General features: G+C 38.6%; 1 protein-coding gene across 1 annotated transcript; it reads right to left on the bottom strand.

Annotated features, from left to right (window-relative positions):
- Positions 1-3814: 3814 nt before the first annotated feature.
- On the bottom strand, positions 3815-27192 carry LOC145247398 (DET1- and DDB1-associated protein 1-like). Its single transcript, XM_080109100.1, has 5 exons — positions 27051-27192; positions 26856-26936; positions 17794-17845; positions 6107-6168; positions 3815-4404 (listed from the first exon to the last, which is right to left on the bottom strand). Exons 1-5 carry the CDS (start codon positions 27051-27053, stop codon positions 4297-4299), a joined length of 306 nt encoding a protein of 101 aa, XP_079965226.1. The 5' UTR covers positions 27054-27192; the 3' UTR covers positions 3815-4296.
- Positions 27193-27413: the final 221 nt, after the last annotated feature.

Genomic DNA, 27413 nt, shown 5'->3' with positions numbered 1-27413 from the left:
GCCTTCAATATATCTAGGGCTGCTGCCCTACATTACCCTGCTTTATCCAGTGCATGGTAAATATGTTCATAGATTACAGTTAGGATATCTGCAGTAGAAGGGGCATGCCTAAATCCATATTGTTGGCTGGACAGAAGTTTAAGGTGGTAGACTAGAGCTTGATTAATTATAGACTAAAATATTTTGGCAAAAAGAGAGGGGAGACTAATGGGGGCGATAATTTTAATTTAGTTCTTTCACCAAAATTCTTGTAAACTGGTATGACAGAAGTAGTTTTTCAGCAGTCAGGGAAGCAAGATTCGTTAAGGCACTTGTTGAAAAGTATGAAGAGGACTGGAGCAACCTCAGTGGAGCATATTTTTAATAGTACAGCCGGGATGAGATGGTAATTTTTTTTTTTTTTTTTTTACAAAGGAGTTATCACTTATCAAGGCCTAGAGGCCATTCGAGGATAAGGGTCCACATGCTTTTGAGGTGTCTAGGTTTTTTATGATATTATGCACTTGAGAAGGAGTGATTTTTAGATTATCTAGTGTGGTGTCTGTCCACAAAGGAAAATCAGGGAAGGAGTTGTTTGCTGGGTCCAATGTAGAGTTTGAGGCAAACCGACTGGCAAGCAGGTTAACCTTTTTGGTTACCATGCAAACAACCTCATGATTGTTGGATAGTGGGGGAATTGTTGATTGTCCATTATTTACTACACTGTTGTAGATTTTCCAGAAATCACATGTTCTTAATTTCTGCGCTTCAATGCATTTTTTGGTGGTTTTGGTGCATTCTCTCTTAGCTGTTGCTATTTCTTTCTAACAATTACTTCCAGCTTCTATAAACTTTTGTCGGTTTGTAATGGCTTATGGCGGATAAATCTGCAGTATGCATGCTGCTTTTGAGCAGTAGCAGCTGCACAAGTAGAAGTAAATCATTGGGGTGAGTGGGGCTTTCTATAGAACTACCGTGTGGGAACATGTGTTTTAATTGCCTCTGTTCTGAAAGAAGAGAAAGGATATTTTCCCATGAGGCATCTCTGATGAGATCCCTCATGGCTTTCCATTCAGCCTTCTTATGGTACCTTGTCATTTTGAGCAATAGTGCTTCTGCTTTGGGTCAAGAGTTTAAGGTGATTTCTACCATCATCACAGTGTGATCAACATTCCTGAATGGGCTATGGGCATTCGTTACACAATCATCAGGAACTGTGGCCAGAATGAAATCTAGAAGTGAGGCTTGTTGATCTTCCTGATCTGGTAAATGGGTCAAAAACATAACTGTGATAGCTTCTCATTACCTCATTCCCTATGTGTTATGTTACCAGCTGCGTCTGTGTAAGTAGAGAAATGAAGCCAATTACTGTGATGGATATTAAAGTCACCAAATACATGTACTTGCGCACTAGTATCAAGGAAGAGTGCTGTATCTATGCTGTCAGAGACTTGGTTGATTAGAGTACAGTCCTGGATCAAGAGAGAGAGTGGTAGAGAAAACACAAGTAGCTAACACTATGTTGCAGGTTAAGTCTAAAACACATAAGGGCTTGGTCGTCTGGTTCTAGTTTTGATTCTCTAGTCAAGAGAAGGGTATTTCGAATATAGACTCCAAGTCCGTGAATATGTCTGTCCGAGTCCTTATGGCAAAGTGGGAGATAATCAGGCATGTGTAAGCGGCTAAAAGGGATGGAGGAGTGTAGGTTAGTTTTACTTCGCGTCAAGATATCCGAGGAGTTTGCTAAGAGAAATGATTCAACATTTTTCTAAGCCCACGGATACTCGTGAATGCAAGCCTCAAGCGAGGAGGCAGATTAGTTTTATTAAACTGCCATTTTATTTTATTTCAAAGTTTCACTTTTAGGGTGAGAGGTGCTGGACAAAGTGATTGTGTAGAATACTGAACATGCAATACAAGTAGACAATCAGCCAACTCTTCATTGACACTCATGCCATTCAGCTTATGTTACATCCTTACATTCAAGAAAAAAAAAAAAACTTTGACAGATGAACAGGTACCTCCCTTATTAATGTACCTGATAAGAAATTTGTGTACTCCAATTGCCAGCCCTGATCCCTTATATTATTATTTTAATAATTTTTTATGTTCAAATTATAAAAGAAAATAGGCTTTGAGATGTATAAAGTAAGTTCCTTCTATTTCTGTAATGAAAGTATAAATTTTCTTTGATCCTCCACCTTAATCACTAATTTAGTCTCTAGTGACCCCCAATGAATATTACAATAAATTATTTTATCATAATCTATTAGAGGTTAAACTAAATCAGAATATGTAAGAGTATTAGATGTTTTTTTTATCAGTGTTAGCCAAACACAGGCAACTTTCCTTTTCAGTTACACACACACAAAAATCAGGTATTAAGTAAATAAAAATTATAAAGATGACAGTTTGGAGAGGAGTTAAAGTGAAGAGGTGTAAACTGAAAAAAATTATTAGGGAAGAATGGTCAATGTTTGGAATAACAAAAAAAATTAAGATAACACATTTTGAGGAATTGCATTTTTTATTAAAGAACTTAACGGTTGAAAACATATTTACAGAAACTTTAAAAGGAAAAAATTTGTTATTCAGACAGTGTACACTGAATATTTAGACATTTCATCTTTGGTAATTTTCAATTTTTTATCATAAGATAAAGACTGATAAAAACGTAATAACAAAATGAAAAATAAAAAAATGTATTATGTCTGAATAAAAAAAGCATTCCTTGAATACCTCAAATCTTGGCTAGTTATGTCCATTTATTTTGAACTAAGTGTAGTATCTGTCTAATCCCTGCGAAAGGTTATGAGCACAATCTAAAATATAAATAAATAAAAACTCATTAATTAGAATACTAAACTGAATGTTAACTTTTTCTTTTAAAATCATTTATGGGAAATAAATGAATGAACATTAATAATTGATTATGTGAACCAGCTAACTTAAATTGATAAAAAAAAAAAAAAAAAAAAAAAATTATTTTTTGAAAATAGTAATCAATCTCACGAGAATGGTCCAAAAGTTAGTATCCAGTGTTTATTTGTAAATTGGACTGGAAAACACTGGGTAACCCTGCTACACAGGGTCTGTAATCCAGAGGTGTGAAAGTTGAACAGACAACTTATTGTTGAGCTGGATTAAATCCACCTCCATTTTATTTCATATATATATATATATATATATATATATATATATTATCCAGCAGATTTTGTTTTATCAAGATAGTAAAATTTAATGGGTGTAAAAAATATTTTTTAGCTGAAGAATTGTTAATTATTATTATTGATTTTATATATTTTTTCACCTCAATTTTTTTTAATAAAACTGATTGAGGCTGCCAAACTATAGCAAACAGCCTGGATGTGAAATAATAATGATTATTCAAGACACAGCAACTACTTTTTTTTTTACCCCCCCCCCCCCCCAACTCCCCAGCCCACAGAAAATGGGATTCCAGGTTTCACTCTTGGATTCATCTATATGCTTTTTAATTCACACTATTTTACAGGTTTATAAGATAAAAAAAAAAAAAAAAAGAGAAAGAAATTGAGACGTAAAAAAATAATATTGTAGGAATAACCATAATCGAAACCTCATTTTTTATAAAATATAAGATTAAAAAAGAAAAGTTATCGACAGCAAATAACCTATTGATTGTAGTATTCAGGCACAACCGATGCATGTACTTTATACATATTCATACCAACTATATAAACTACTAAGAAAAACACTAATTTCATTAAATCTATCAGGCTTTGAAAAAATAAAAACTAATTTGAAGATGAATAAAAAAGAAATAAAAATAACCTCATGTTTCCAATTTCTCTTAAAAAAAAAAAAAAATTATTAATTTAAAATATAATCTTCCTTGAGCAGATAAACTATCAGGTCACTGTAAAGAACATTATATTTTCTTTTGTTCTCTTCTTCTTTTCTTGTACAGGTGGAGCTCAATGTGACCCATCATAAATGACCCATGATCATAAGGAAGCGGCAATGTGAAGGCGGGAAAAGATGTTAGCAGCATCAGCATTTCCACCAATGTGGACAGTTACAACCTGACCATGAGACCGACAGACTTTGAGAAAAGGGAATTTTTATTTTCTTCACATTTTTTTTTTAAGGGGGAGGAGGGGTCAAAAGTAACATTGGTCAGTTCAGTTGGTCAAGAATTTGACCAGAGTTTTACAATAGGAATTTTTGACAAGAGCTGCTCCCACTTGGCGAATACTCTGCGGAAAACCCAGTCTTGTCTGTGGACATTGCCGCAAGTTAAAAGGTTCATCTTATGAAAATATGTCTCAATTCTACCTAGGAACTGTTCTCATCAGCATTGTGCAACCGAGGAATCTTTTGGGATGTACTACTTTCAGGAGATTCCAAGTTGGCTTTCGTAGAATCACGTTTCTTATTTGAATTCTGTAAAGACAGAAAAAAAGATAAATTAATATAAATATATAAAAAAAATAGTGTACATTGTTTTTTTCAAAATTTGGTGAAGTATATGAAAAGAGGCCCAAATTTCTAGCTTCATTTTGATCTTAAAAGCGTTAGGTCGCATAGTACAGGGTGAAATGATATATTTGTCGCCCTAAAGAAAACAACACTACAACTTTATTTTAAAACTTTTATTGAAAAATTCAATTCAGGTAACTTGATGTAGTAGAGCTTATAGCTATTCAATGTAGCCACCTCCAGCCTTGATCACCACCTCGATACGAGTCCGGAACTGGGAGTATACCTTTTCTACAAGCACCAGCGGGAGCTTGGTGAATACTCTGCGGAAAGTGGCGATCAGGCTGGCTTTGGTGTTGTGGGAGGTCATGTTAGTGATGTTCTCGACGCATGACCAAACAAAGTAGTCCAACGGATCAGATCGGAGGAGGAGGGGGGGAAGTGAGAGAAGGGTACACAATTATGCATAGTTTTGTTGCCACACGCAGGATCTGCCAGTGGCCACCTGATTGCACCAGGGAATCATCAAACTCTTCAGCACATCCAGGTATACTTTGGTGTTGACTTTTAAGCGACTTCGAAGATGTGAAGTTGCATGATGTGGCCCTCACTTGAAACCACACCAAAGACCATAACTGTGGCCTGAAACTTCATTGAACTGTTTGGATTTGCCTTTTGAGGCGGCTAGCAATGGGCCTGTTGTCATAACTTGGATCGGTAGAAAGTATGAGTTGTACAGCAGCGCATCTGCAATCTCGCTCGTTGAACATTGTGTCACTTTCAGACATGATAGAAGGCTTCCATCGCTCTTGGGATTTCTACACAACTGGTCAACTAGTAGATGGTCTGCAACAAAAAAAAAAAAAAAAAAAAAAAAAAAAACTGTTTTCATCAAATGAAAATGGAATCATGACATCTTTTCTAGGGCGACAATTTTATCGTTCCACCCTGCACTATATGACTCAAATAATATATTGAATTAAAGAATCAAAAAAAGCAATACACATTGTTGGAAGTGTCCTTAACATGAAGGTACATTGGATAGAGTAAAGCTGCCACTACAGAATTTCCTTCAACTTTCTTTTTTTGGTTTGGTAATAAATACTCTAAAATTCTTTCAACTGTTTCTACAATGGTGTTAGAAATCCTCCCAATAAATGTCACTGTAACATTTACGGAGTAGGTTTCTAACACCATTTTGTTTTATTTCTTATTTTAAAGTGATTATTGATTCTTCAAAGACATCGCAGCCATCTTTTCTTGATCACTGGCAGCTTCAACATTACTCATTTTTCAAACTGAATAAACATTTTACATAAAAAAAACAAAAAAAAAAACAAACACTAAAAACTTATCCAGTTAGGTAGAAAAGTAACTTATCTTGCCTTTGATAACATTTGTTATATATTTGTTTTTTGAAAACTTTTTCGAATCTATGTGTATAGTAAAACAAAATTCAGACATTTAAATGTTATTGGTGATTGCTATTTTAAATTCAGCCAGACCAGAATTGCTTGAAGAAAAATGGATTTATCTCAGTTTAAAAACAGTTTAAAGCTTTTGTAATCCATTCCTTCCACAACTAATTTCTTTTGAAAACAGTGCATAAACCCATTGGAAAGTTAAATATTCTTAAAGAGTTTCTTTAGAAAAAAAAAGAACTTACTTTTTTGTCCCAATGTTGATGTAAATACCTCAGCAGAATATTGGTCTTTTCAGTAGTAATAACTGAAAATAAAGATTGAATACACAAATAAATAAATTTGAATCAGTTTTAAAAGTAAACTTTATTTATTCACCTGACTAAAAAAAATATTATGCATGGAAAATAAACTGTTTTAATTTTGTCAGGATTAAATTTAAAGAAATGAAACACAATGAATTCTCATTAATGCATGATAATATTTCTTGTAGATATTTCTGTATTTTGCACAATCAATTAAAATGTTTAACTGAATAGTTGGATGCAGTAGATGCACCAGAGTCTATCCTGCATTTGGAGTAAATGGATGAATGTTAGAAATGTAGGTCAGTTTCTAACTGCTTAACATGCTCACCATAGCATTACAAGTTGATGTTTTCTTTTTAGATGATTGTTATTTTATCAACTTGCATTAAAAAAGCTATGTAAAAGATGCTTAAACGTTTGAATGATGCAAATACCATCAGTAGTTCAAAAGTTATGAGAATTTTAAGTGCCAAAATTTAGGAAACGTAGACATTTTTCTTTAGAAAAAGTGGACTAAATTACCGACCTCAACATTTCAAGAAATTTGGTAATTTTGCCACCATTTATTTATTTCTCAAGCTATTCTCATGAAACTTGGCACTCTTATGTAAAATTGTGTGCTCTTTCTGATTATGCAGTCAAATTTGATATATCTCTTTATCATAAGCCATGAATTATAAATTCAGATGTACAAATTTCAATTTTTTTTTAAACTGGCAGATGGTATCATACAGTGGGTGTCTATTCCTGACCAGAACTAAGTAATATAGTGGTATTTAAAGATAGTTTTATTGAGAATAGGCATTTTCCTGTCTCCTCACCAAAAGAGAGCTTAATCTGGGTGTAGCCATTGAATGCCTAAAGAGCATTCATGGCCGGTATTTACTACTTCCCTCAAAGAAAAAAAAATGAGTAGATATGAATTAATCTCAGAAATAAATCAAAGAAAATCTTTCATAGATTTTGGATTTCTGTAAAAGATGGAAATTCCCATAGTCGACTAGAACTTATGCATTTTGGGATCAGTCCAATTTTCAATTTTGTAAATCCACTCTATCTGGCCCAAAATATACCACTATTTTCTGAGATTCAACCATAAATCGTACTCTACATGAATCGATGTAGCTTTGACAGTACCAGGATACCAGGAATCCTGATAAGCAACAACTATATATTCACCAGTTGATGATAAATTTTGTCATTTCTATTCTGTTGTTTTACTGAAAATTCAACTATGTAAACAAAGAAATAACACGGTAATTTTTTATCTTGTTTCCACCTTAACATTTAAAATGATTACTTTTATATGTTTTAGGGTATGCTGAATATCGCATTTAAATTTTCTGCAAATAAGTAGTTTTCCAGATATTAAGCAATGTCATTTCTTATGTTATCGCTGATGGCCATCTTGGTACACGCTAGTGTGCAAACCTAACCCCGAGAAACTATGTGCAAATGCATGTACCAAGATGGCCACCAGCAATAACATAAGAAATGACATTGCTTAATATCGGGAAAGCTACCTATTTGCGGAAAATTTAAATGTGATATTTGTTTTAAGCATACCCAAAAACTTTAAAAGATAGCCATTTTAAAGAAAAATGTTAAGGTGGAAACAAGGTAAAAATTTACAAAATGCATCACAATGAAATTCTTTATCGAATCGCTTAATTATTATTATTTAAGAGATTTTCAGTTAAAAAAAAACAAAAAAACGGGTTGTTTTACAGATGTGAAAAAATGGTCTTTACAATGAGATAAAAATAAATTCAAGTTTCACAATATATTTTATTTAATTGTTAGGTGAAAGTACAGAATAGTTAACAAACACGCTTCTTTCCCCATGTTAAGAATGGGTTTCTAAATAACATTATTTCAGCATGGTAGCATAAGTGCACAAGTACCTTTTATTTGTTATATATGTTTTTTTTTTTTTTTACCACTAAAAAACAAATGCATGTACTTAGTACATTTTGTTGTTGTTTTTTTTACCCTTTTAGTACATGTGTACTACAAGCGTTAAAAACGACAAAATAGTATTGTTTGGAAATCAAATTTAAAAATTTGATAACAATTTTTTTTAAATCGACAAAGTCAAAATAAAAAATGAAACAATTTTCCGCTTTTGTTCTGAAAGCAGAAAAAACAGTTTTCTATTTTTAAGAGAATACAAACTCGTTAATATGCTGACAGCAATGGTTAGCACATAGCAAGCTGTTTCCCTTAAGCGATTTGAATTTCTATAAAAAGATAACATTTTAAAGTTTCTGCACAATTAATAATTATGAAATATTTACATATTATACATGAAAATAATTCTGAAACTATTTTCTATATGAAAATGGACGATATATACTGATTTATTTTATCAATTTTGAAATATTTTCATGTATTATATGATCTTCATTTTGTAATTTGTATATATATATGGAAGCTTAAGAGTTTTCATGGTTATTTTAGTTGCTTCATTAGTAAGTACTAGCGAGGCTACCAGGCATTGTCCATGGTCATAAAAAACTAAATAGAAGTTAAATAGTATGTGTAACATCTTTATATTAAAGCTTCTTCCTCTGTCCTTCTCTCTAGATACTCCTTTATCGTTCTCCCTTTCTGCTCCTCCAATCATCCCTCTCTCCAACCCTCTCTTTCTCATATGCTGCCCATTCCTTTCTCTTGTTTTAATGTAAAAAAAAAATCTACTTTATTCAACTAAACTATCAATTTTAAATGTAATACTGTAATCTCATATTTATTGCCCCTAGACAACACAGTAGAACAAAATGATATTCTTGATCCTGGACACTCGTTTTCCTACCCCACCTGCTTTTACAATAAATGAAGGAGGAATGATTCTGAGAAGTAAAATAGTCCAAAGAGATTTAAATGTAATACTGTAATTTAAATCTATTGTTCCCAGACAACTCCCAGTAAAACAAATATTTTTAACTGCCCCCCCCCCTCCCACCGTTACAAAATATAAGATAATGTTAATACTGAGAATCCATTTTCGCAATACAACTCAGAGTAGAACAAGTTTGTTATATCCCCACCACACTTACTAAATCTAATACTTTGACGTTAGTAATGAAGCATTAACACTGGTTTAAGGGCAAAATCAAAGTATGATGAGAAATAATGTTGATAATCACAATTCCATTTCTCTCAGACAATGCCAAGTAGAAGAAAAGAAAATATGGGCTAAACCTTTTTTTCAGTTACTTATTTAATACATCTGTGGTAAATTTATATGAGAGAGAAAGACACAAACATAAAAACTATATGCGTCATGTTCAAACTTGTTTATAAAAAGTTTTTTATGCTTATTTATATTTCAAAGCTAAAAGTTGATATACATATTCGATCCTGCAATATTATCTCCAGTCAATCACATTGTGAAGATAGGACCTACCGTTGTTGCATCTAGGAGTTTTGACACATCTATATAAAGAGATGGTATTTTTCCCTGAATTCTCCAAATTTATTTTAATAGATGAGGTCATTGTTTTTTTGTTTTTTTTTTGTGTGTATTATTATTAGGTCTATGTGCAATTTGGAGATGGACCATGGGGGCATTTTGCTTATACTGAGTATTATATTATGTACCAATATATTGTCAAGGTTTTTGTTTACTTGTGTTAGTGCGTCTATGATGCAGAATCAAAATGATGAAATAGCTGTTTATTATAGAATTAGGTAATTTTGCTATGTTGCGTTGCTTGGGCTAGATTTGATTGAAGTTTAATGCATACTAGAGAGTTATTTTTTCCCATTTAAGGATTAATCTGTTAGCTTTTGTGTGTCCGTTACAACTCTACTTTCAACCGAGTCGTTGTTTGTTTCGTTCACCACACTCTTTTCTTCTACGTCTTCTTTTACACACGTCCGTTCGCTTTATTGACTAAAAATCGTCTGTCCTCCCGCTTTCCTTTCCTCGTTATTTATGGAACCAGGGTACGAGATTCTCCGAGACTTTTTTCCACATAAAAGCCTGCGGGCGCCATCTTGATTCTCAATTTGTGCTCTGCAGGCATAAATGCGCAGCCGCTTTAACGATAAGCCACTTCTTTCTCCACACTCCCCCCTGATCTCATGATCAACAGAGACGGCAGGGGGGTGGCGATCGCCGCCGTCGGTTGCTTCTGCGAAGGGGGACAGTGCTGCTCTCGTCTTCGCGTGTGCTCTCATCCACCGCCTGATGGTCGGGGAAGGCTTCATCTCCGTGGAGGCTACTGATATAAGAGTCACTGCTTGATAGGGATGGTGCAAACCAAAGCGATGGCCCACTCGTCTCAGAGTCAGAGTCACTCTCATCGTCCACTGGAGGTGGTACATGTGTCGCCGGCCATAGGTCCCTAATATGACGGGGTATGCCATCAACCTGGACACACTGCTGACTCACCACATCGGTCACTGTGCCCCGTTTATACTTGTCAGTACATCGGTTTCCTGGCGGCTTCACCCAGACAGCATCCCCTTTGGCATATCGATTCCGTTCTATCTCAGTAGCCACAGTTGTATCGGGGTGGATTCCTTTTTCTCAGACACGGTACTGATAGATTGCGTTTGCAGGCGCCGTTCTTGGAGAGACGCCATCCTTCGGCAGGAGATTATACCAGTACACAGCTTCTGCGATGGTGCACTGCTTCCTGGCTGCAATTGTTTTGATGCTGCGATGGCTTCTCTCAGCTATACCATTGCCAGAAGGCACATAAGCGCATCTAAGCCGCAGCCGCACACCCCATTCTTGTAAGAACTGCGTCATCTGATGGCTGCAAAAGGCTGGGTCCTTGTCCATCAGCACTTCATCGGGTGCACCTCTAGACTGCTGGCTGACCACTCCAGATATTCGTCCTTGCTTGAACTTGGTGGTGCATCGGTTTCCAAGGGGTCTAACCCAAACTGGATCCCCTACCTTGTATTTGTCATGACTCCTCGTCGATTGGCTGGACAGTGTCAATGCCCTTTATCCTAACACGGTATTTGTGTATGGCATTGGCCGTGCTGTTGTTAGTGTCTTCCCATCCTTTGGTGTGATATTATACCAATACGTGGCCTCCGTAATGGTACATTGCTTTCTGGCAGCAATTCTCTTGATGCTGCGATGGCTCCTCTCAGCAATGCCATTCCCTGATGGCACATGAGCACATCGCAGTCGTAGTCGGACACCCCACTCATTCAACAACTGCCGAACTTGGTGGCTACAAAAAGCAGCATCGTTGTCCGTCAATATCTCTTCCGGCGCACCTCGCTCAGAAAAGATAGATGACAGTTGGCGGACAACATTCGCTGAGTCCTGCCTGGTCATTTGCCGCCACACCGCAAAACGAGTGGGTCCACAGTCGATAAGGGTTAGAAAGGGCTTACCACTGTAATGGGTAATATCCATCGCTACTCCTTACCACACATGCTCAACTTCCAATCGCCCCTTCTGCCATTGCTCAGGTGCAGGATCGATAGACTGGCATGCCTCACAGTGCTTGATGATCTGCCTGACATCCGCCCTTGTCACTGCCGGGTCCACACGCCTCGCAAAATACAGTTCTTTTGATACCTGGATGTCCACTCAGCACATGAATTCTTTGTATTTGGCATGAGCTAATCGCGCCAACTGCGCAAGATCGAGCAGCGAACTCCACGCCTGTCTTCACAGCTTCATACCATTTGTGAGGCACACGGGTTAGTTGGTCTGCACGATTACAATGTGATGCCACGAGCGTTACACTCCGCGACAGGTCATACTCCGATACCAGACTCATCAGGGTGTTTAGCCTCCACCGGATTAACATCTCACTGGCTGCCTTAGTGCGGACTCTCGTTCGTCCCGAAAGAGTGTCGGACATCCAGTGGTAGACGCAGAGAGAATCCGTATACAAGTGCAACTTCTTTGACTGCCATTGCAGTGCCAGATTTAAACCTTTCACAACAGCATCCAGTTCCGCCAGGTTGATGTGTTGAGCATCATTCACGAGTCGCAGCCAGCACGCATCTTCAATTACGTTTCCACGTTGCTCCAATAACACTCCCAATGCTAAAGAACTAGCGTCAACCCACACATTCACAGTGTCCCCATCGACACGCCATTCTCCACGGGCAGGGTCCTCCTTGATAACTCTCTCTAGGGTTTCTGTCGTCATCAGAGTTAGAAGAGCATCATCAGATACATCATCCCAACCTGTAGTTACTAAACTTGCTCTGCGTTTGATGACGCCCACAGCTGCTTGGAGCCAGCCACACACTGGTAAGTGACCAATAAGTTTCCCACACAAGGAAAAAATAGTCCGCCGCGTAATATCAGGGATGTTTGGAATCTCACTGCCACGCCTCCATCGTAAGGTACCGTCTTTCCCGCAAACGTCCAATCCTAATACCCGTGCTCCATCCCTCAGACATTCGGGATCCTTGCACTCCAACCCGAATTGAGCTAACTTTTCTCTGACGTGCGACGCAGATTGTACATCTTCATTGACGTACACATCATCAATATAGGCCGATGTTGCGTCCTCAGTGGTCTTTTCCTGGGACAACACTGCATTTACGATGGTCTTCATGATTTGCGGTGCCACATTCAGCCCAAAGCCAAGTTGAGTAAGGCAGTATCTCTGACCCCGGAACCACACTGTCTGGAACGGCCACAATGTCTCATCCACTCGCACCTGCAAATAAGCCTTCCCCAAGTCTACTATAGACACATTGGAGCCCTTCTGGCGCCATTCTCTCAGCTTGCTGGCGCACACGTCAGCATCGGCAGTGTACGTCTCAATGTATCTATTGAGTTCATGATAGTCCAGCACCGGACAAACTTTTGATTTGTTATGCTGGACTACCGCCATTAAGGGAATCAGACCCTTGGGTGGTCCCAGCTTGTTGGGGTAGGGGATCAGCCATCCATCCTGGATCCATGCCTCAAGTTCCTTCTCGTATTCATTATGGGCCTTGTCGGGTATCGAGTACTCTGCAATGCTATTCTTGAGTTCGGTTGGCGCCCTTCCTTCTGTCCACTTCCACGATGCAGTCCATGCTTTTTGGTGAGGGTCGTAGTCCACCTTAAAATCAGGCCGATCAATGTGGAGTGCAGCACACACTGGGGTTTCTAAAAATCGCACAGTCCCATCTCTTCCGATAACCACTCCCCCCAGTGCCTTAATAGCATCATATCCCAACAGTACATCGAATCCCAGCAAATCCCCTCGCATCACCAGCACATTAATGTCTGCGGCCACACCAGAGTCTGTGTGGACTTTGACAGTTCCGGCTCCACAGCAAGCTTGCGTATTGCCACCTATTGTGGTTACTTTGATGTTCTGCTTTGTCCAGTTCCGACACAACTTGGCACTCATGATGGTGTGTGAGCACCCGGAGTCGAGAAGAGCTGAACAAGGCACTTGGTCCACGTACAGATTTATTGTCGGTTGCGCCTCAATTAAATCTTGTCCGGGGAACAGGGCGGTGCTGACGTCCTGCCCCCTGATGCATTTCCCGCACAATTTTGGGATAAATGTCCATAACTACCACATTGGAAACAGCGCGGGCGCCCGTGCACCTTGTTAGTACAACTTCTTGCGAAATGGCCTCGCTGGCCGCAGCAGAAACATCTCCCATTGGTCGTGGGTCTCAAACTGGGACTCTTTTCAGCATTAGTCTTGGGTGCCTGTGCCATCATTACAACCGGTTCCCTCAGGTCCTCCTCATCTCTGATAATGGCAAATGTTTCGTAGGCCGTGCAGGGATCCATGGCAAATCCCTTGTATAAAGCATTTTTTATACAGGTAACATCAGCCTTCTCCACGGCACTAAGTTGCTGATATACACTTATGGCGCCTCCAGCCAATCTCAGGTGAATCACGGTATGCACCTCCTTTACTTCACAGAGGTTGCAGGTCAGCTCAACCCTTTCGACTCAGTCGACAACAGAAGTGGATCCATCGAATTCAGGTATCAGTTTTAAATCAAACTTTTCCCCAGCCATAGTTGTCCAGGAAAAGAGACAAAACGAAATTGCCGAAATAGCTTATGACCTTCGCCTTCACCGAGGTGCACGACTTGACACACAAAAAAAAAACAGCCTCTTAATCACCTGCTAACGCACGCATCACTGTAACGTCCAATGATAACAACAACAACAATCTTCTCACTCGACCTGCCTTTTATACCACTATTTCAATCCCTCCTCTTGCGCATGCGCCTGTAGATTCCTGACAACCTTGAGACTTCCGCTTATAAAAACCCAAGTTTTGTTGTCGCGCATGCCTATACAAGGCACAAACACGTGGCCGTTTGTTTTGTTGGTAAGTACTACAGAACACGGATGACAGCTGGCGAATAATGTTGCAAGAGTCCTGTCGCCCGAGGAGTCTCCAGACCGCGAAACGTGTAGGCCCACAATCGATGAGGGTAAGGAAGTGGTTGCCACCGTAGTGTGTGATGTCCATGCCCACTCTCTGCCACTTACCACTCACTCCCAACTTCCCTTTCTTCCATCGTGCTGGAGCTGGGTCGATGGATTGGCAGGCCTCGCAACTTTCCACCACTCTCCGGATATCTTTTTTTCTACTCCTGGATCAATCATCTTGACAAAGTACAGTGTCTGCTTGATGCCAGGATGTCCACACTGCCGATGAATGTCTATGATGCGCACAGCATCCACATTACACACAACTGCTGCACATGTGTTTTGCAGATTATCAAAATCTCTCCGAGCACCAGCCAGAAGCCATCGTTGAGGGATTCTTGTCAAAGCATTTGCTCTGTTGAGCACAGACCTGATCAACACTATGTCCACGGTCAGGTCGTACTCTGTGATGGTGTCGACCAAGGTGGCAAGCTGTCTTCGAATTAACATCTCACTCGATGCTTGTGTCTTCAGCCGTGCTCTTCCACTCAATGCATCGGTTATCCACCGATGAGTGCATGTCGAGTCAGTCATGATATGTAGAACCTTGGCTTGCGATTGAAGCGCCAAGTTAACGCCCTTCAATGTGGCATCAAGTTCGGCCAGGTTTATGTGCCTCGAATCATTCTCTGGCCGAAGCCAACAGGCATCTTCAATAATGGAATCATTAACTGCAAGGGCAACTCCAAGGGCCAGTGAACTAGCATCCACCCAAACTGTGAACTCATTCCTGCTGACGCACCACTTTCCCTGAATGGGGTCATCACTGGTCACCCTGGACACAGTCTCTGCCAGCATGCTCCTTAGGGTGACATCGTGTACTGCATCGTCCCATCCCGACGACACGGCTGTTGCACGTCTTTATGGCCGCCACGGCCACCCTGAGCCAGCCGCACACAGGGAAATGGCCTACCATCTTTCCACAAAGCGAAAACACTGTTCGTCGAGTGATGTTTGATGGGACCTTGGAGACGTGACTTCCTCTTCTCCAGCAAAGTCCCTCCTTGCTATTGCGTACGTGCAGGCCGAGAAGTTTTGCTCCATCGCACAGACGCTCTGGTTCCTTACATGTCAGTCCAAAGCTCTCAAAATGCATTCTAACCGATTGCGCCGACATGAGGCTCTCATTGACGAATATATCATCGATGTATGAGGATGTTGCCTGTTGCACTGCCTCATCTTGCTGCCGGATAGCATGCATGATTGCTGTCATAATGCCTGGTGCCACATTTAGACCGAACCCTAGCCTGGTTAGACAATATCGGGTCCCTCGAATTTCCAGTCTGAAATGGCCACAATTTCTTCTCAATGCGTATTTGCAGATAGGCCCTGCGTAGGTCCAGAGTTGCCACGTTCGATCCCTGCTGTCGCCACTCCCTTAATTTGAGTGCACACACATCAGTCCTTGCCATATATGGGTCGACATGCTCATTGAACTCACGGTAGTCTAGGATGGGGCAGACCTTTTGTTTGGTCTCTTGTACGACGGCCATCAAAGGAATCCCCCCTCGCGGGGGGGGGGGGGGGCAAGCTCATCCTCTGGGTATGGAAGAAGCCAGCCATTGTCGATCCACGTCTGCAGTTCTTCTTCATACTGTTCCCTTAGCCACATGGGTGAGGGATATTCCGATAACCGGTTCCGCAAGGATATCATTGGCTGATAGTTTGACCACTTCCAAGACGTCGTCCATGCATTGGTGTTTCTATCATACTATGCATGAAAGTCAGGCTCGTCGAGAGTTCTGGCAGCACAAACGTGTTCCTCACATCGGGAGAACTGTACCTTGCCGGTTCTGTCCACAGTAATTCCACCCAGTTGTGTAATCAAGCCCATACCCAAGTAGTAGGTCGTACCCGAGAAGCTCTCTCTCCACAATCAGGGCTCGCACGGTTACTGCAGGCCTGTTGTTGATGCTTGCGCGGATAATGCTTACCCCACAAGAGGCTAGTGAACCTCCGCTTACAGTTAGTACCGGAATTCTCTCTGCTTTCCAAGTGGCATAGCATATCTTGCTCATGAGAGTCTGGGTGCGCCCAGTGTCCACAAGCGCGAGGCACTCGCTTCTATTAATGTGTATGCTTACAGTGGGTAGCATCCTGCTCAATGACGATATGGGGAGAAGACTGGCAGGCCAGGTGTCCACGTTTTTTGCACTTGTAGCACTGCAGCCCGTCATGTTTCCGAGTTGGTTGACGTGACGAAAGACAATCACGGGCCAAATGGTTGGGTCCACCACACTTATAGCAGGTTGTAGCTGTGCCCAGGTCTTGCAATCCAACCTATGATGGTTGTACAGCTGCCGCTTGGTCTATAATGTTAGGGCTTTTCTTTAGTATTGCTCGTGCCCGCACCAATACTTCCGATATGTCCATCTCGTCCACTTGGGATGAGGCATGGAGCAGATCTTCCACACTCTTAGGTAATCCTGTAACAAAGGCGCACACCAAGCCTTTGTCTGACATCCCTCCAAAAAGGACCGATAGCTTTTTTAGCTCAGCCAGATACACATCCACCATTTCCCCGGGATGTAATTTTCGGGCCATGAATTCCTTCCATGCAGTAATTGGATCTAACGCAAATGCTGTAAAAAGGGCCCGCTTTATGCAGGCAAAATCTGTTTTTTCCTCATCAGCCAACTGCTGGTATACTGCATATGCTCCCCCAGTGAGGCGCATTCCATACGCTTCACCCCACTGAGCTGACATATTAATTCTACTTTTTCCACCCATTCCTGCACTGAGTGATCAGTGCTACTGCCATCAAACAGGGGAATTAGTTTGGGGTCAAATCCTGACGTCATGCCGAAATAGCTTGTGTTCGTTACAACTCTACTTTCAACCGAGTCATTGTTTGTTTCGTTCACCACACTCTTTTCTTCTACCTCTTCTTTTACACACGTCCGTTCGCTTTAGTGACTAAAAATTGTCTGTCCTCCCGCTTTCCTTTCCTCGTTATTTATGGAACCAAGGTACGAGATTCTCCGAAATTCCACGAGACTTTTGTCCACATAAAAGCCTGCGGGCACCATCTTGATTCTCAATTTGTGCTCTGCAGGCACAAACACGTCGCCACTTTAACGATATGCCACTTCTTTCTCCACTTTCTAACTTTGCACAAGTGAAGTACAGGTTCTTAAGTTTAGTCTCATACACTGATTTCTTAGATTACATATGGAAGCAATCTAAGTACAATTTGTGAAAACAAAAGTTAATTCTTTTCAAGTAAAGAAAGTACCTTGTTCGTAAGGATGATCTTTAGTGTATATATACACAGCTGGTCTTCGGACCTAAAAAAAAAAAAAAAATAAATAAATAAATTTAAAAAGTAAAAATTACAGATACAAGTTATATTTTTAAAAATCTTTTAATGTAAAAAGGTGATTTGAAAAAGACATTTTCTTAAAAACACAGCCTAAAATTACATTTTTCTTGGGTGAGCATTTGCAAATAAAAACGAGTCAAGTATGAGTATGTGTTCCCTGCTTGAACATGGCACCTGCGTTTTCTATTCTGTTTAGCCTCTTAGCTAGTTAAGTGCCAGAGTATTCCTCTCCTAGTAACAGAAATCCCCCAAGATACCTACTCTCCAATTTTTTGTCCACAGCCTCTCCAAAATTGCATTTATCTTGAAAGGACACGACACATTCTATAAATTCCATCCTCCGTTTTCTTCCTGCTCCCACTTAGATCCCACTCTCTCAGACTGATCTGATTGTTTTTGATTCTGAACTGGAAAACAATAAGCAGTCTATCATTTAGAAAACGTCGGGAGGTTCTTACTAACTGATTTTGTTATTCTTCCTCCTACTCTCCATTTCACTCCAATGAATTTCTGTACATAAAGATATTTATGAAAAATAAAAATTGTCAACAATTTGGGGATATTTTAAAAGAGAGTAAATGTGGTATTGTAGTGACTGAGAGGATTCTAGTTAAGAGTAGAGTAGACATATTTTTATATTTTTGGCCCAAGTGACCACCTCCCACACCCACACACTTTTGATGGCCTCGTGCCTAATTAGTTATCTTGCAAAATGGTAATTAAAAGTGTATCTGCTTTGTCCTCAATCAAAGTGGAAGGAATCTTTCTGTTTAGGCATTTTTCCTCCCCAGTCCAGAGTACTGCTCTTGTGAAATTGATTTTCCCCACATTCAAAACCAACCTCACTTGTGGAGAGGTAAGTAAACACAAATTGCTACAAATTTCCTTGGACTTGAACACCAACAATGAGCAAAGCAATACTGAGTAAGAAAAACCAATCTTAATCACCTGCTTTATCTTAATGAGTTAAAAAAAATCTAGTTGGATATGGCATCATAGAAGTGAATGTTGAAATCTAAACATGATTTTCAACACTATTTTAACCCATATTTGGGATAGACAAGAGATCAAAGAACTAGTCATGGTATATGCTAGCAAAAAAAAAAAAAAAAAAAAAAAAAAAAAGAAAAAAAAAGAAAAAAAAAAAAGAAAAAAAGTTAATCTAGATTGTATTATTTTACTTGATCTTTCTCCTGCTGTAACTTTTAAATGCTAGAAGATAATGAGGATTGTGTCAAGAAAACTAAAGATGATCACTGCCTCATGTTAGCAATTCAAAACTGTACTTGGCGAAAGAACAACTGGAATTACCCTTTGGTATATTCGCAACAGAAGTTGGACCCTGCGGTGGATGGTGGAGCACAAAACCAGTGAATAATTCTTTTTTTGTTTTAATGGAAAAACAAATTAAAAAACAGGCAGATGATAGGCAAGAAAATCTAGAAATCATAGAAGCACATTCTGGTCCAACTAAAAGAGATGAGAAAGAAATGGTATTGGAATGGTGAGTTAGATGAAGACTGATAAAACTACAAGACCTTCAGATGTTGTCGTAGAAATGTTGAAGGCTGCAGGTGAAACAAAAATTAAGATGATCAGACTTTGCAAATCAGATCATAAAAGATGCTGTTCTGAAAGACCAAAATCTTAATGCAATTGTGAATTGTTATAAAAAGAACAAAAGAGCTTTGAATAGAAGTAATTACAAACATTTAACTTGATGGATGCTGAAAGTGATTCAGAAAAATTGTGCAACAAATAAGTCAGATAAGTATTGATGAAATGCAGCTTGATTTTATGTCTTCTGCGTGTCTAAGCGCACTAATGATGTCATATCTTCAAAGAAACACAAGAAATGTATCTTGATAAGAAGAACCTGCATTTTGCTTTTGTGAGTTTGAAGAAAACTTAACAGTGTGAAGATGTTTTGCATAAATAAGTATTGATGAAGGCTGTTCAAGCAATGTACAGAAATGCTCAAAATCATGTTAGAACTATTAGCTCAATTTAATGACAGATTTAATGGTGAAGTGAGAGAACATCAGGCTTCTGTAGTCAGTTGCTTTTTATTTATGTCTAAAAACTGTTGTCCAGGAAATTTCACATGGACTGTCCAAAAGAAATGCTTTATGCTGATGATCTAGTTGTCTGTGAAACAATGGAAGGTTTACTTGTTGAGTTGGGAAATTTGGAAGAACACTATGAAAAGTAAAGATCTGAGATTGAATGCTATCAAGATCCAAATGATAACTAATCATTCAAGTTTTGAAAGTTTCTCTACTCATTTTGTAGAAAGGGAGTTGGAAGTAACTCAAATTTTGAGTAAACAAGATGTGTATTTAAATTACAGGATAAGCAATGATAACCAGTTTGTGTGCAAGAAGTTTAAAACAATGGAGATGAGAATTCAAATGTGGAGAAAGTACATTTGAGTGGTGAGGCTATTGAGGTTGTTCAGAAGTTTTGTTACCTTGGTATAAAAGGGAAGAGCTAGAGTTGATGTGATAGCAAGAGTTAGATAGGAAGAGTGACACTGGAAGTGAAACCTGGTCAGTGAAGGTTGAGGATATGTGTTGCATGGAGAGAAATGATATGAGAATGATATGGATATATAAGGTCACAAATACAAGCTTAGATCACATCAAAGGAAGATTAAATTTGGTCAGTATAGGGAAATAGAAACTTTGTTGGTTTGGTCACATTGAAAACACCCTTCTCGGTACAAATTGTGACAGTCTCTACACCACAACATGCTTGGGATAAGCCATTGATGGTCATAACGTCATAACACTGACTGGTTGCTTCCGCCACATCTGACAACGATGTGCACTAACTATAGACCGGGAACACCCTGTGTCTGAGTGCCAAACACTACACATCATCAATTTTAACGCCAATGACAGCCAATCCTATGTTTATTGGTTGCCTCCAACTTCGTTTTCCGAACAGTTGCGAGATATGTGCCCAAACTTATTGCAGCAATAGCATTGTACTATTCTCTGCGCTTGTGGATACACATCCCTCATATCACTTTGACTCCGGTACTCCTTAGCAAAATGATTGGTCTCCCCAAATTTATAGCACACCGGGCTCTCGCGCTTATTGCTACCTGGGAGAGAATCCACGTTGCTCCCATGCAGTTCAAATGCTGTATGTCGAATACTAGCTGCTACTGCAATCGGTTCCTGTTCCTTACAGATGTTTCGAGCTTGGGTCAATAACTCGTCTATTGTCAATTCATCAATTTGTGACGATGCCTGTAACAGTTTACTGATCTCCTTGGGTAAGCCTACTAAAAAGGCACAGCTTAATATCTTGTCGCTGACCCCACCAAACGGTACAGATAACTCGGCTAGGTAAACATCGACCATTTCCTTAGGATGAAGCTGCCGGCTCGTGAACTGTTGCCATGCAACAAACGGATCTGTACCAAATACTGTATACAGGCTCTGCTTGATTTCCCCCAATCTGGTTCATCCCCGAGTTGCTGATAGACTGCATAGGCCCTCCAGTTAACCTTAATGGGATGATTGTGGCTGGTTTTTTAATTTTGCACACTTCACAGATTTTCTCAGCCTTGACGTTCTGGTGATGCAAGAAAAACCCCTTGGCTACAACATGTTGATTGGAATTGATGCAATACAAGCACTAGGCGTCATCATCACAGCGGCTGGAGGTGTAATGCTTGGTGGAGGGAAAGACTTCTATTCTATGTTTGATGTCAACGAAAGGGCGTGGATTGCAAAGTGGAAGTGGACCATGAACCAGATTGACTGTGCAACACCATTTTAGGGTATGTAGTTTCTATCAAGAATAGGGCCGCATATGAAGAAGAACTTCAGACGTGGATTGATAATAGTTGGTTAATACCATACTCACAGGAATGTCTGCGATCACACAAAGGATTAATTGTGCTCATGGTTATTGAACAACCTACTAAAGACAAAATTCAACTTGTAATTGATTACCAAAAATCGAATCAACATGTTGATGCTTTCACCAGAAATGCAGGTGTGTGCGCTGCTAAACTAAGAGAATGGCATCAGAAAAGGAAGTGATGTAACAGTGCTGGATTTGGAGAGAGCCTACCTGCAGATATGTGTCTATGAGTCATTATGGCCATTTGAGAGTAATAATCAAGGGAAAATGATATTGTTTCACACGTTAAGGTTTTGGCCTAAACATAGCACCCTTAATAATGACAGCTATTATTAAAACAATTTTGATGTAGGATGAGACCACAGCAAAAGCTGCTTCAGCTTACATTGATGACATCTATGTTAATGAGGACATAAGGTCTGCAGATGCAGTTCGAATGAAACTGGAATCTTTTGGTTTAATAAGCAAAGACCCTAGGTGCCTATGGAGTGCCTGTGTTAGGCCTTGAGGTCTGGGAGGAGAGCAATACTTTGAGATGGAAGCGAGGGAGCCCGATTCCAGTGTATTGACAAGGCGCATTGTGTTTTCTATTTGCAGTAAATTAATAGGACATCTACCTGTCTGTGGATGGCTCCAATCAGCAACAGAGTATTAAAAAGACAAGTAACTGCAGTAACCAAAGGATGGGACGGCATGGTGGATGATGATTCTCTCCAGCAAATGATGGCCAAAAAGTTGACTAGAGTATATAGGAACGACCCTTTTCGGGGTGAGTGGCATGTTACTAGAAACTGAATGCATGGGTTGATGCAAGTTCACTGGCTATAGGTGTCCTGTTGGAACAGGTGCTGTTGTGGAAGATGTGTGCTGGCTTAGTTCGAAAAATGATGCCCAGCATATAAATTTGGCAGAACTTGATGCCACGCTAAAAGGCCTTAATCTTGCATTGCAATGGCAGGCCAAGGTTGTGCATCTCCACACTGACACTGGTTGACCGACACTTTGACTGGAAAGGCTCAAGTTAAGACTAAAGTCGCAAGTTAGTACGAAGGAGACTGGCAAAATAAAGTGTCTAGTTGACGAATACAGCTTGCAGGTGGACATTACCTTAGTTTCGTCGGTGCAGAATTTGGTTGATAGCTTTACTTGAGTACCAGAGCGGTGGATTGACGTAATGAGGCATGGATCTGATCCTCTGCAACTGACACGAGTGACCATAACAGATAGATTAACACCAGATCAGATTTGTACAATACATCAGCAGAGTGGATATCCCAGAATTCGGAAGACAACATATTTTGTCCGAAGAGTATATCCTGCAACTATAAGGGTATCAATCAAGGCAGCCATATGCTTGTGCAAAGAATGTCAGCGACTTGATCCGGCACCATCTCAATGGCAAAAAGGCAAAAAGGGAAGCTTGAGGTGGAAGACAACTAGTGTTGGGTAGGGATGGATGTAACGCATTATGATGGCAAACATTTTTTGTCCTTAACAGATTGTGGCCAGTCACGTTTCACGATATGGCGTCTGTTGACACGACAGGATGCATCTAGCATTATACGACAGTTGAGAGCTGTCTTTTTTTAACGTGGTGCCCCGCTTGAAATTCTGACTGATAATGCCACTACATTTCGATATCAAGAATTTCAGAAATTCACATGAATGAGGGATTAGAATACGTTACCGATGTGCATATTTTTCTGAAGGTAACGGTATAGTGGAACGGTATCACTGCATTGTCAAAAGAATTGCATCCAGGACACAGTGCTCACTTCTAGAAGCTGTGTACTGGTATAATGTGACAGCCAAGGATGATGCAACACCAACAACTGCACCAGCCAATGGGATTTACCTTTACAAACAGCATATAAAAGGAATAGATGTCACATTATCAGTGGTTAGAGTTGTCAATGCACCATTATAAATTGGGAGACCATGTTTGGGTATAACCCCCGAATGCTGGGTGCACTGCAAAATTTTGAAAAGGACAGACATATAAAATCATTAATCCTCAGACTTTGTTGATTGATGGTGTACCATGTCACGTGAAAGATATCCGCCCCTGTCATGCCTCTTCTGATTCTGAGGATGAGGAGGATCACATACAGTTCAGAGATAATCCTGATCGCCCACTGCCCCTTCAGGTGAACATAGAAGCACTACCTACAGAACGAGACGAGAGAATGATGGGGCATACTGGTGGCAATAGTGATAAGAAAGATGGACACAAGAAAGCAATGCCTCCAATTCCTCAACAAAGTACCCGAGAAAAACAAATACTGCACCCTCCCCACCAATTGTGAAACACCACCTATAGAACCACGAGAGGGGATGATGAAACATACTGAGGAATATGGAAATGAGGAAGTGATGCCTCCAATTCTTCTAAGAAGTACCCAACAAAGACGGACACATGCCCCCTCCCCCCGATTGTAAAACACCACCTATGGAATCACAAGAGAGGATAATGAAACATATTGGGGGCAATAACAGTGGTAATGAGGAAGATGGCAACGAGGAAGTGCTGCCCTCGATTCTTCGAAGAAGTACCCGAAAAAGACAACTGGCCCCCTGGGCTGTTTGTGATCACGAGATCGGGGAAGTGTAGGGAAATGCGTGACTTACTTGACTAACACATGTGCATGATTCACAGGGTCGGTCGTGGAATAAAATGAAAGAGAAAGAAAGGAAAAACTAACATAACGAGACAGTTTGTTTTATAGTGCATAATAACATGACTGTGAATGTTTATGCAAATGAGACTGATCTATAAAAGCGGACATGAAGAGAGCATGACGCGAGATGAGAGAAGGCGTGTTACTTATGCAGACGTGTGGAAGTCAGCTGGAAAGATTGTTGTGTTTGGAAGTCGGAAGTTTTGACAACAGTGTCGAATTTAACTGAGAAATTGGTGATTTAAAGTGCAGAATAAAAACTTGAGTTTATATATATAACTCTTCCCACTAGCTATCAATGAACTAGTAGAGTCTATTATATTTAAGGGAATTAGCAACACTTTTAACAGGAAATAAAAATATACAGTGATCATTAATAAATATCTCTATTCTTCTGAACACGAGCCAAGTTTTAAAATAGCTAAACCAATGGTGATAATAATGATACATACTTAGTCCCTATTTACTTGCCTTCCTATCAGGGCAGATTAGACACATGTTTGGTTTTTTATTTTGGAGAAATCCAGCTCTCAAAAATGGAATACTCTGGACTGGAACAAAAATTAAAATTTCCCATGTCTAGAAGGATTTCTCCTTCATCGGCCAAAAATAGGACAGCATAAGAATAGATACTACATTCAGAATTATTTACTTGCAGAAATATAAAGATTTACATTTATTACAAATTAGGCACAAGGGCAATAAAAATGTGTTGTGGAGAGGAGGCAATGGGTATCGTTACTCAGCCTTGATCACGAATGATCACAAGGTCTGTCTGTCACCACAATAACATATTTACACTAGGGGTCGTCTTACTTAAGATGTCCCCAAATTGATTGGAAAGATGTCCCTAAATTGACTGAAAGTGGTCTACATTCGTTATGTTTTTTGTTTTTAATTTCTTCTCGACAGTCACCATTTTTTTTTTTTTTTAAATTTTAAATAGATATTTTATATTCTATACTTATATTCCATTGTCATTATTGCTTCTAGACGGAGATAAATAGGGCAAAAATTGTAGGTTATTTGGGACTTCTGTAAAACTATTCAAGTTCGATTTTTGGGGTGTGGAGTCATGGCTTCTTTTTTCTTTTTTAAAACGACTTTTGCTTCTAGAGTAGGATTTCTTTTGGCATAATCATCACCTCTAATCTTATATTACTAAATTATTCATTTATTTATTGCATGCATCTTTTATTCTTGCCGCTCAGTCTTGTGTGATTATTTTGTGACATTAAAAATCTTCTTCGTAAAAAGAAAAAAATCTACCAACATTTGATATTATTTTTCTTAGAAATTCACAATCGTAGACAAGAATCGAATGGGAAAAGATTAGCGACACGAGGTTGTCATTTTTGCATTTCATTAAAGAATTATATACACAGTAAATTAAATTGACTGATATTTTATATATTATTATAACAACAACAATAATAGCCATTTTTACACAAATTTAAAAATAAAAATTAAATGATCACGTAACAATTACATTAATGTCATTTAAGTGCTAATGCACTTACTGATCCGCGCTATTTTTTAAATCGTATTTCCAAGTTTAATTAAAGTTTTATGATATATTTTTTTATTCAATTGTAAGGTTAAAGTACAGAATAGGTACAAAACACCCTCCCCTCCCATGTTAAGAATGGCTTTTTAAATAATAACGTTATTATTTCAGCACGAATCACTCTGCATGAGTACCGTCATTTTAATAAAAACGTATTGTTTTAATAAACTTCTAATGTAGATATATGAAGATATCGAAATGTTAGTCATGTGTACAACAAATGACAATTGTAGATTTCTTCAATTTTTTCTTGTTGCTATTTAATATTTCATTAGAATATGAGAATTAAGTTATAGCAATAAACATAAATTCACGAGATTTTTAATTAATACTTTAAATAGTATCAAGAAAAGTGATAAAAATTATAAATTTGAATAGAAAGTTGAATCATAATGTCGATTTTAAAGAGTTAGGTTTTGCATTTTTGAGATTTCAGTTTCTACGTTTTGTTTTTGACAAAAATAACTAATTTTTAAAAACGATTACAGATAAAAATAAAATATTAAGTATTTTTAACATTTTATTAAATAACTGAATATATATTACAATATCAAGAAATTTAGGGTTTTAGATGAAGTTATGGACGTTATCGTACAATTATCCAATACGTGGTATGACATTTATTTCTATTCTCTTTACGGTAAAAGTTTTAATGTCGCATGAAATTTAAAGTGTGCAATTTCATTAATTATTATTAAAACTATTAATATTAATGAAAATTTAAATGCGACAAAAATATCTAAAAATTAAGTTAATTATTAAAATAATGTAGAATGTATATATATATATATATATATATATATATATATATATATAGGAGAAATGATAAATTATTTTTTTTTTTTACTTACGCTCGGCCTACAGCTGGAGTCCGGATGGAAACGTGTAAAATTATGTTCGTTATAACAGGGCAAATCCTTTAGGAATTCCGCCTATAAAAATAGAATTTTTTTGTAAATAATTTTTTTATAAACAGATTGACATTTTTAATTTCTCAGGCATGTAGTAATTCAAAATTAAAAAAAAAAAGGCTTTTTAATACTTACCATTTTAATATTTTAATTTATATTTTTCCCGTTTATTTTGTCAACTGTCCCCAAAATTAAAAAACAAAGTGTTTTTTTTTTTTTTTAAATAATCGAATTTCCCTTTATATATATATATATATATATATATATATATATATATCACAGGGTCTTCCCCCCTCTTTTTTTTATCTCCTTATACACGAGGGAAAAATAATTTTCATTTATTTTCCGGGTAATTATCCATCGGCGAAACCCCGGTGGATCCAGTTACATGACATAATCATTTGTGTCGTTCTGTTTTGTGAGTACCTACACAAAAATAAGTGAGGTTTAACCGAAATAAGGCGAGATGACGAGAAGTGAGTTGTGTTTTTTTTATTT

This window comes from Euprymna scolopes, chromosome 25, assembly GCF_053919585.1.
Source record: "Euprymna scolopes isolate OS-2025 chromosome 25, ASM5391958v1, whole genome shotgun sequence".
NCBI lineage: Eukaryota > Metazoa > Mollusca > Cephalopoda > Sepiida > Sepiolidae > Euprymna > Euprymna scolopes.
The sequence above is the reverse complement of the archived record's forward strand: the minus strand, read 5'-3'. Positions and strand labels throughout refer to the sequence as shown.